General features: G+C 39.3%; 1 protein-coding gene across 1 annotated transcript in view; it reads right to left on the bottom strand.

The window, feature by feature from the left end:
- cc2d1b (coiled-coil and C2 domain containing 1B) overlaps positions 1–10,663 on the bottom strand; it is an 18,524-nt gene extending 7,861 nt beyond the window's left edge. The window contains exons 1-17 of the mRNA XM_079232961.1: positions 10,592–10,663; positions 10,169–10,307; positions 9,933–10,077; positions 9,250–9,359; positions 8,095–8,202; positions 7,579–7,722; positions 6,299–6,609; positions 5,813–5,933; positions 4,923–4,998; positions 4,305–4,388; positions 3,617–3,762; positions 2,769–2,841; positions 2,382–2,515; positions 2,180–2,309; positions 1,417–1,589; positions 780–905; positions 518–576 (exon numbers count right to left, since the gene is read on the bottom strand). Coding sequence (XP_079089087.1) covers positions 518–576; positions 780–905; positions 1,417–1,589; positions 2,180–2,309; positions 2,382–2,515; positions 2,769–2,841; positions 3,617–3,762; positions 4,305–4,388; positions 4,923–4,998; positions 5,813–5,933; positions 6,299–6,609; positions 7,579–7,722; positions 8,095–8,202; positions 9,250–9,359; positions 9,933–10,077; positions 10,169–10,231 — 2,003 coding nt within the window. The 5' untranslated portion in view covers positions 10,232–10,307; positions 10,592–10,663. The remainder of the gene's footprint in view (positions 1–517; positions 577–779; positions 906–1,416; positions 1,590–2,179; positions 2,310–2,381; positions 2,516–2,768; positions 2,842–3,616; positions 3,763–4,304; positions 4,389–4,922; positions 4,999–5,812; positions 5,934–6,298; positions 6,610–7,578; positions 7,723–8,094; positions 8,203–9,249; positions 9,360–9,932; positions 10,078–10,168; positions 10,308–10,591) is intronic.
- Between the last annotated feature and the right edge of the window lie 255 nt (positions 10,664–10,918).

Here is a 10,918-nt window from a genome sequence, read left to right as displayed (position 1 = left end):
GAAAGCAGTCGACTCAATGTGGGGACTTCATAACATCCGGCTGTTCACTGTACAGTAATTTAATAAATAAATAATCAATCTGATTAAATTGACTGTATAATTGAATCATTTTAAAGAGTGGATAATCTATTTAATCCTAACAGATAAACCGTTTTATTGTTAATGAAAATAGCCCAGCGTTATAACGGAGTTATAATATAGTTTAATTAATGAATATGTTTAAACTGTTGTTGCACAGGAAGCTAGTGATGGCGAGATGAAGCTTCCTGAAGCATTGAAGCTTTCTATCCAAATGGTTCGCTCATGGGCATTCATTGAGTTTCACTGCCTCTTATATTTCAAATCGCACGGCAAACCCACGAACCATTTTCTGAATCAGTCACGTGGTACGGCCGGCTCGCGAGGCTTCGAACGTCATCGACACAAGCTTCGATACGCGCTTCACCAAAATCTACCCGATTACTCGACACACTTCGAAGTCTCGACACGAAAGGACACATCACTACAGGAAGCTCACCTTGTTGTTTCGGTGACGTTCCCCAGGTGTGTGAACTGCTTAGAGTGAGTCATACATTTCTAAAAAAGGAGGAGGAGAAAAAACACAGATGTCAGAAATCTCAATGAAAATGAATAAAAACAGTGGGGAGCAATGAGACTGGGAGTAGAAAAGCTAAATCTTTTTTGGGATCAGAAATGATTTTGGAAACTTAAATATCAGAGAGCATGTAAAGAAATATAAATGCATCCAATTGCAAACATGAGCTATTCTGTCATTTTACCTCGTACTGCTCTTTAAGGATCTTGGCCAGTTGTGTGTACAGCTGCTCGGCCTTTTCTGAGATCTGCACGTCGCTGTGATGAACCAGGATGAAGTCCTCGTCTTCGTCACCAGGGGGCGACGGCACCTGCAGATAACAACAGAGACTGTCTCCATGTGTTCACAACAGACATGAACATCTGGAATACTTTGACTTTTGATATTTTTTGTGTGACATTTTTATGAGATATTATACTAAGACGCTTTATCTGATATTTTTACAACATACTACTGTACGACTTTTTAATTATGTTTTAATGATTATACTATGACTATTTTAATCGCATACTATGACTTTGTATATGAGGTTTTTTTTATGTTAAACGATGCTATGACTTTAGGTCATTTTTATGACTTATGCTATGCTGATATCTTATTCAAACTGAGCAAACAGAAATCTAATTTATTTTACTTTGAAATGACGTTCTTAGCTACTGAAACAAAAAAAGTAATACATTTGTCAACAATGTAACTAAAGTCACAATAAGCATAATACTCTCATCCAAGTCAATTAGAATAAGACCTATTTCTAACACCAAGCTGGGTCTCGGTAAATCATGAATGGATTAATTTCCAGAGTAAACTGCCCGTGTGCTCACCGCACTAATGTCCACACTCCTGCCGCTGCGTGCAGCCTCGATCATGGGTTCGAAGCCCTTGGCGGTGCGGAGGAAGATCTTGGCCTGCTCCATGTCGTTCTTCTGCTTCGCCTGGAGAGCCGCCTTCATGTACTGCTTCTTCCTGCCCTCCAGAAACTCAAGCTGCTGAGCCGCTGGAGGACGAGGAAAGACAAAGTAAATCGAATGTAAAAATGTAGATGTTTGTTTTTTTTAGAGGGGAATTGGGTTTATCTCTGCAGAGGTGCTTCATAAGAACAGTTAAGGCTGTCTTTCTTTCAAGAAAGTCAAGCAAATTAGGTAATTTGCAGCTTGGCTGCAGGTGGAAGGACCGAACTGTCTTCACACACAGATGTTTTTGTTCTTGTTTGGACAGTATTTGCTACGTTATTAGTATTAAAGCTGTAACTAATCATTTTCTTTATTGATTAAGCTGACAATTCCAATTTGCTTTAAGCTCACATCTGACTGCAAATCATCCCTTTCGAGAAGCTGGAATCAGAGGATATTTGGCATTTCTGCTTAAAAAATTACTGAAACAATCGACTAATCCATTGATTAACGAATCTTTGCTGCTTGAATAAGTATATTGTGTGTGCATTTCTCATTGTCCATTTTAGTCATGTTTATTGGTGTGTTATTTGCTTACTTTTATATTAAAAACATTTTTTTTATTTTTATTGTCACAGAAATTAAAGAGACTTCTGTGACCTGCTTAAAGACATGTTTCCTTTTGCGGACTGACCTGATGGTGAAAGTCCTTCCCTGGTGGTGGTTCTGTCGGGTGAAGCTGACGGAGTCCTTTTCCTTGCTTGCCCTGCAGTGGGGACATCCAGCATGAGTTTCTTTGGCCCTTCTGGAGCTGCAGGCTTGGACTGCAACAAACACAAAACCCAGCATCAATAAACTGCGATATAAAAATATATAATGTGTTGCTGATAGCTCACCTCTTCCTCCTCCTCCTCTTCTTCATTCACTATTTCAGCATCATCAGTGGAGGAAAGCTTATCTGCCGCTTCCAGAGCAGCAATGAATCCCTGCTCCGCTCCCATCTCCTTCTGGCCCGGGATTGGAGGAAAACCTGAAGAATAGAACTAATTTGTAAATCTGACTGGCATTACAGTTCTTAAACACCACGTTCTGGATTTACTTTTTTTTTACTTTTCTTTTGGTTTTGTGTCACTGGCAGCTTTTATAGTGATACAGGAAAAAGTCACACCCCAGGACGACTAAACCGGAAACACAAATTCATTTTTGTGGAACTAATAATAATAATAATAATAATAATAATAATATGTAAATTACATTTAACTCAAAAGCATGACAAATCTCACCAGGGGGAACTGGCAGCTCCTCAAAGTTGACCGCTTTTCCTGCTTTGTGAGCTCGGATGGCACTCTGGTATTGCTGCAGGAGGAGAGAGGTTCAATATCTTTAAAATGCTGCTGGAATTCAGATGAAGGAGAAACAATTTGTTTTAATGCTAGAAGCATAGTATTTTTAGGGTTTTAGTGTTAATGGTGGCGTCATTGTTTTCTCCATTGCTGGTAATGCCTGTGCTGGTTTTCTTTAGTCATACCCACATACATATTCATACCATTATAATATAATATATGTTCATACCTGGCCTATGCCTATTGTGTCATCCTTAAACATGACAAATCTGTCATACTGCCTTTAAAATATACACACACACACACACACACACACACACACACACACACACACACACACACACACACACACACAGCTTGTCACTTATTCCACCTTAAAGTACTGTTGTCTGTGCACTTTATTTTAACTTTAATTTTATATTCTACTGTAGATTCAAGTGTAAATATTTATGCTGCCATTTATTGCACTCTGTTTATTGTTAAATGTTATGCACCTCCCGCCAGGACAAATTCCTTGTATGTGAAAACATACATGGCAATAAATGGTTCTGTTTCTGATAATGCTTTTTTTTTTAACATGTTTAAATGTATTCACTGTACTTTATATTTCCTATTGACTAAAGTTAAACTACATTGCACAGATGGCAACTGTGATTGGTATTTTGTTATATGATGTTTATGTGCCAGTTCCCTTCTATTTATTAGACTTGTAACTACTCGTGTACAATAGAGCAGCGGAGTTCTGTCAATGTAGACGCAGACATCAGGAGGAGAGGCTCTCCTTGTACCTTGGCGATTCGGTCGTGCATCCGGGCCTTGCGGTCGTCTCCACTGGCTTTGGCCTGATTGGACGCCTCCACATACTTGGCTCGTCTCTGCTCCAGAGCCTCCAGCACATCCTTGGGAACTGAAGGGGCTGGTGTGGGTGCAGCGGCTGAGTGCAATAATGTTTACGAAGATTTTCTCAATATTGACTTTAGAAATAAATAAATTAGACTAAGAATTTGACTAAGAACTGTGGAGGTAATGTGGTTGGTAGTTAAAAAGTGGTTAGATTCCCTTGTACTGTAGTGTGCCAGATAAAAATATAGCAAAAGACTGTACACCTCAGTTCACTTCGGTTTTCTTTTTTCTTTTAGGAAAATTTGGTTTGCATCCAATTTTCTATTTTTACTTTCACACAGCAATACACGGCTTCAGTGACACGTAACATATGTTTGACTGCATTTCTATTAGTTATATTCTCTCATGGCAGCCTGTCAAATGATCATTTTCAGCCATGTAAAATTTTGGGAAACATATTGTTCTTATAATTCAAAGTAGTGTGTTCTCTTCTCTTTTAAGTCACCGCTAATGTTCAGCCTCAAGCTCACATTATCTGGTCGATATAAAATACTGTTAAGAGACGGGGGAATTGAACTTGAGCCATTGCAACAACACAAGCAAAGGGAATACATGCGGGGATAATATTACTACCTGGAGCGGCTGTAACCAGTTGGGTGACATCTATGTTTGGTCTTGAGGGAGGTTCTCTCACTGGAGCAGAGCCTCCTCCTGCAGCTGAAATACAATCACACGAGATAATTGAAAACATACAGAAGTGTAAACAACAGGTTGTATTACAGTTGGTGAACATATTTCTTGATGAAGGTACTGATTATACATTTCCTTCCTGGAAGATACTTGTGACCTCTGTCAGGCTTCTAGACTAATTTCTACACTCGGCTTTACTTCTTTAGAAAATAATCCAGACTTGTGTTTAAAACAAAAGATTTCAAAAAATTATCGTTCTGCAAATTCCCAACATGCTGCTTATATTGTTATTAAGGATTTATCATAATTTACCTGCAATTACAAATTCCATCAACTTTTAAAATCGTTTATAATTGGATTCAAATAAGTTGTTTTTTTAATTGCTATCTAAAAATCCATTTGTTTTCTTTGAGTGATTGAGTGTCCGTCTCTTATTTCCCCTCTCTTCACATTTAATTTCTTCTGTACGTCACCTTGAAACGTCTGTTGTTAAAAAGAGCTGTAGAAGTAGCGTTTGCATGGTTGTGCGTTATAAACTTATTTTAGACCAGTGTTCCTCACCCTGTGGAGATGGAGGAAGGCCACCCAGATCGACTGCTTGTCCTTTTTCCAACGCCTCAATCACCGCATCGAATCTCTGCAATACAAACCCAAACTCTCAAACATAATAATGGTCTTTGTCTACTTCCAAATTGTTGGCATGTTTCACATACTTGAGGAAAACCGTGCAGTCAGAATATGCAGCAACAGACTCAGACAACAGTTTTACTTTTGCAATAATCCTGCAAAGCATCAGGTTTTTTTTTTTAAACACAAAAACACAGAGTGTATATTGTCACAAATATCTGCTGCTACATTCCTACAGCAGAACCTGCTCTGCTGAGCAAAATAGTTTTGAATGTTGCAGCAGGCTTTATTTTGTATTTAGCTTGTAGTGAACATAATAGTTTTACTGATAATAGTTTCACTTTATTAACAGGTGCAGCTCAGCAACTATATATTTTATATGATAGCAAGTGAAAGACGATAGTGATTTATCCATATGTGTATAAGAATGTTATACTGGTTGCCTACATACGTTTGTAAAAAACATTGAAATCCTTTTATTTGGCTCAAAATAAATACTTTTTTATCTTGAAATTTTAAAAACCAAACTAAATATTCTATAGATTCTACGAGGAAGTTGTCAGGTGACACATTCGTCTACTATTGAGCACATTTCCACCGCACAGTAATTCCTGACACCAAGTTAAAACTAAATGATTCATTGTGAGTAAAATGCTTACACACAACACAGAAAACCCAAGAAAGAAAAGTTGTACCAGCAGTGTTTTGTATACATTTAAATATCCTAAAAAAAAAGGAATTCAAATGTATTCAAAACACTGCTACACACGAGACACAGTCTTGGTCCGAAAACAATCCCGTAGGGCTGTGGTCTCTCTCCTCACCTTGCTGGTCATGAAGTAAAGCCTGGCTTGCTCCACATCTCCCTGCTTCTTGGCTCTCAAAGCTGCCATCTTGTATTCTTTCTGCCTCTCCAAAAGCAACGTCTTGGTCAACTCGTTCGCTGTAGATTCACAAAGACAGAAACCAGAACAAATAAGACAGAGAAAGGCCCACATTCACCCGACATCAAGAAGCTCACAACGTGGAAGCATACTGTCTGAAGTGTGCTGGAATACATTATGAGAAATCAAATGGTATTAATTGAGGTCTACTTCTGGATTATTTAAAGTAATGCACCAATATTTAACAAACTATTCACAAATTGAGGACCAAACAATTAACCCACAGTCAGTTTTTCAGAGTGAGAGGGAAAAGGTGGTTGGTGCTGATCATTGGTCAACTGCCTGGTTTTAACTGTATGCTGAATGTATACTTTCTCTAACATCTTATATGTTCACTGATATAACTTTGTATAATCCATCTCTCACGGACCATCTGTCGGACTGGTCTGCTCCTCTGGAGATAGGACGGTGCTCAGAGGGGTCAGGGTGGCAGACGACGAGTGCTCCTCTTCTTCACTGCTGGGGGTGAGGATCTCCGTTACAGCGGGCGTGGCCTCCGACTCCCCCTGATGATCTGAAGATGTGGGTTCAGGATGCGAGGGTACAGGGGGAGCTGGTCGACGGGGAACAGCAGGCGGAGAGGCGGCACTCGGGGCTCCAGTGGCAACAGGTGGAGGGATCTCTGCCTCGTTCACGGGTCTCCCTTTTTTAATACCTGCTAACATCGCCTCCAGAGTCTGTTGAGAGAAACATCAACAATCACTGCCATCTGCAATTGTATAGGATGTCTCAAATCTGACACTATCGCAATTAAGGAAATATCACAAATAATGGGTTTCGAGAACCAATTGAAAAGATGACTAAAAGCCGGATGTCTTCCTTTAGGGAACTGAACAGAGTGATTGGACACATGAATAAAAGATTCTGTGTATCTGTTGCTGTTGGATATTTTAGTGGTGCTCCCATAATTTACAGAAAAGACCATAATTGAATAATTATTTTCAGTTGATAAACTGCTTTTATTTTGCCTCTTGAATAGAATAAAGTTAAGATTGGAAAAGGAATAGTGGCACTCAATACCACTAAAGCAAAAAAATAAAAAAATAAAGACAATATATAACGGTGTAGAAAACATCAAGCTGGAACAAGAAGGCCTTCTTGACACAGATATTACCCACACTATGTGCTAAGAAAAATAAAAAAAAACACATTGAGATGAATGTTGATTATTAGATGTGGTGACTGAAGATGGACCTTAAATTCTCAAAAATTTCAAGAAATCTGATTTTGTAAATGCTTTCTATTGTTAGTTCAGCAAACAAATCAGTCACACTTTCTTGCAAGAAAAAACAAACTAATGGATTTAATAATAGTAGTTAATGATGTACTAATACTTTATAGATTCATTATAAACTCATTCATAAGAACCACTTTTGAGTTGGAGTAAAAACATTGTTTTATCAGGGATGATTTATGAACACCTTATTGATGTTTCAAACTGCAGACTTGATTACCGGCATTATTATATGATTTATTAGCCCTAATTAGACACGTGTACCAACAAACCCGGTGAAAACGTTTTGTGACATTTGGAAATACCGAGATAATTCATCCCATATTTAAACAATAATTCATAAAACAATATTGTAAAATGTAATTCTGCACCTTGACCATATAACGTGTCATCAGGCAGTAGTTTTACTCACCTTCAGGCCGCGATCGTATCTCCGGACTTTGGCGGTCTCCCCTGCAGTTTTGGCGTTTTGCAAGGCCGTCATGTACATGAAAACTCTCTCCTCCAGGGTATGTTGGAGGCTGCCAGGAGCTGCTGAGGGGACCTTTACGTCCTGCTGCTTCACCAAAACAACAGGCAGGTACTGTCAACATTATCCCAAAACAGCTGGTAATTATACGCTAAAGGTCAATAAATTACTCAGAGCTGTGTGTTGAGAAAGTATTTGCTACACATAAATAAAAAGAGGGAATACAATTCTGATCGCAATTTAAACATATCTATATCTGACCTTATATCACTGGTTTAAAATACTGCACACAGAGTATTGCACATACTAGAAAGAGTGGATCTCAATCTCATTATAAAGTAAGCAATTATTGTTTGTTTGTTAAACAAAAACAGTCCTTTGTGTCAAGTTTTGACACATTTATTTAGGTGGCTGCTGGTGTCAATTTATAAGACTGGCAAGGAGCAACGTTTGTTGTACCTGCGTCAGCTCTGGCGTTTCAGCTTGAGAAGCAGTGGCAGAGCATGTAGAGGAAACAGGTACAATATCCTCATCTTCCTCCTCACCCACCACTTCCTGTAGCTCTGCCTGAAACAGAAGTGTGAAACAAGTTTTCCATTTGGTAAGACATGCATTTAAAAATGTGCAGATGAAATTAAGGCCCTTTGAAATAAAAAATTTAATTAAATAAACAGCCTAATTTAACTGGAATGTTAGACCTGTAAAGCTTTTTCAGATTATTAACATAGTTAGTGTGGTATTTGCACAGGCATGTACACTTGACCCTGTCAAGCTTAACTTTGCAATGTAAAAGTGCTGGTTCTGCCCCAGTTGTTTAACTAGGTTGGGAAGAGGATCAGTGTCTGGATAAATTGGCTCGTATCTTTGTAGAAAAATCACCTGTATGGCTACAGAAACACTTTCACAATTCAGTTAATCAAGAATTAAAAAGGACATAGAAACATATTACTGCTTTATCTTTAGTAGACTTGAACAATGTACTGCCGTCTTTACAGGTCTCAGTATAAATGTGATCAAACAGCGGCAGCAACATCACTCCAGTTCTCACCTCTTTGCAGTAGCTTCCTGGTCTCCTCCACCACGACGTCATACATTTAATATGTGGACACTGGGATTGCTCTAGGGATCATTGTAATTACTCAAACTACCTCCTTGAATGAACTAATGTAGTGGCAAATTCATCAACATTTTAGGATACCAAATGATACTAAGACGTGATATTCTCACTATGTGAAAATGGTTGGTTGTATTAAAATAAATCTATATTGTTCTATATTTGTTAATTCTGCTGCTGCAGCACAAAGTAACTGTCCAATTTTTTTTAGTACATAGAGTACTTTGTTATTTCAGGTCAATAACTCTACTATACCTGGGAATTGATCGTTTATTAAATGTAAACCTTAAGATTAGAGCTACAATGTAAAGGCAACAATACTTTTAAGGCCCACAAGCAGTACAGTTTTCTGTTTGATGGCTCTACTGTTGTTTGTTGGATAACTGCATTGGGTTCGTACAGCTACTTGTATTGATTCCAGTGAATTAAAAAACATGTGTCTGGTCAATGGCAGCCACAAACCATGGCATGAGAGCAACGATAATAAACACAAAACCAACCAATAGATCTTCGTCGTCTTCCAGGTTACTGTCATCTTCATCCTCATCCTCATCCTCATCTTTCATACACTCGTCGGCCATTCTTGCGATGTCTTCCATGGGCAGCGGGCCTACAACCCAAACATAATGCCACGTATCCGACAGGGTTTGTATGTGAGATCAACAACATATATTACATGATCATTTAGTAATAATGTAACTGGCAATAGTGTCCATCTATAAAAGGAGCATAACCACTTTCCCAGGATAATACGTATGGAAAAACCGTTCTTGGTCACGTAGTTACAGAAGGTTTTCAACAACTTCGATGTATCATAATATACTATATGGCCAAAAGTAAGTGTTCACAAAGAATATGTCCGCACGCAGAAGCTGAATACAACAACCTGTAACTGAATCTCCCAAAGAACTTGCAGAACTGTTAATTCCTCTCTACCTGACAAAGTGCTAAAGCAAGCTTGAAATGTCAGGCTTTTTTATTTGAATAAATAATACAGGTTTGAGGAAGGACCTTCCCCCTTTGCACAGCTGCACATAGACAGATGCATGAGGAAATAGTTTGGTGTGGAAGAGCTTGTTCGGCCTGTAGCATAGATTCCTGACTGTAACCCCATCCAACACCTTTGGGAGAGGACACGGGTCTGAGCCTATCCTCTCCCAAAGTGCTTTACCCTCTCACTCACTTTTCCCCTTCTGCTTGGCTCTTCCTCCAGCCGCAGCTTTACTCCCAGTAATAGCGGCCAGTTCAGCCTCCAAGTCCGGGTCGTCTACGCTCCCCTCCATACCCATCATCATCTCCTCGGGGTTCAGGTCTACAAACAGACCCATCTGTAAGCACAAAGTAAGGAGGTGAACTTCACCCTTTCGGCAGCTATTGTCAAGAGAACACATTACAGTTAACATGAAGTGCTGTTGTTACCTGCTTGGCTGCAGCAGCGCCCTGGCCTCTGGGCTGCGGCGCTCTCTTCTTTTTACCAAACATGTTGTTGTTGGTGGTGTTGTTGTTGTTGTGGTTTTCTGTTTCGCAAACCCTAAAGTGATACTTGGACGATCCCAAACTGCACAGAAAAGCACAGTTAAATTATCTTTTTTGTCATCAGTCTCGCCACAGCATTTATTCTAAGTCATGTGAGCGGTTGTCAGGTGGCACCCAGACAGACAGACAGACAGGCAGACAGACAGAGTGGTAACGAGCTGCCCAACTGACGAGCAGCTAGCGGCTAGCTGTTAGCTAACCATGTTCGTTGCCTCTACGGGAAAAGTTTGTTTATGAGAAATACGACGACTGTTCCTAAACATCTAGGATAAGTGTATCCTGCTTTAAAAGCGCGAGTGTGTGTACCTGCTCGTTCAGCACATCGTCAGGTTGTTTTCAGAGGAACAGTTTCGTTTCTGGGGTTTGACATGATTTGTTTGAGTACGCATGCGCAAAGCGAGGGCTCGTCCGTGCTCAATTTTAAAGGTACAGTTCTCAGATATATCTTGCGAGGCGACGCAGGCATGACATGACTTCCATGGAATTGAATGAATAAAATGAACATATCAATATAAGTAAATAATAAATCCATGACTCTGTAATAATTCCCACGTTCTGGTTTGATCTTTCACAGTCATATCACGATTCAATGTTTTGTCATATGCATTTAAGAAACACCAGGAACCTATACAA

This window comes from Taurulus bubalis (assembly GCF_910589615.1).
Source record: "Taurulus bubalis genome assembly, chromosome: 1".
Taxonomy (NCBI): domain Eukaryota; kingdom Metazoa; phylum Chordata; class Actinopteri; order Perciformes; family Cottidae; genus Taurulus; species Taurulus bubalis.
This window is presented reverse-complemented; position numbering and strand designations above follow the sequence as displayed.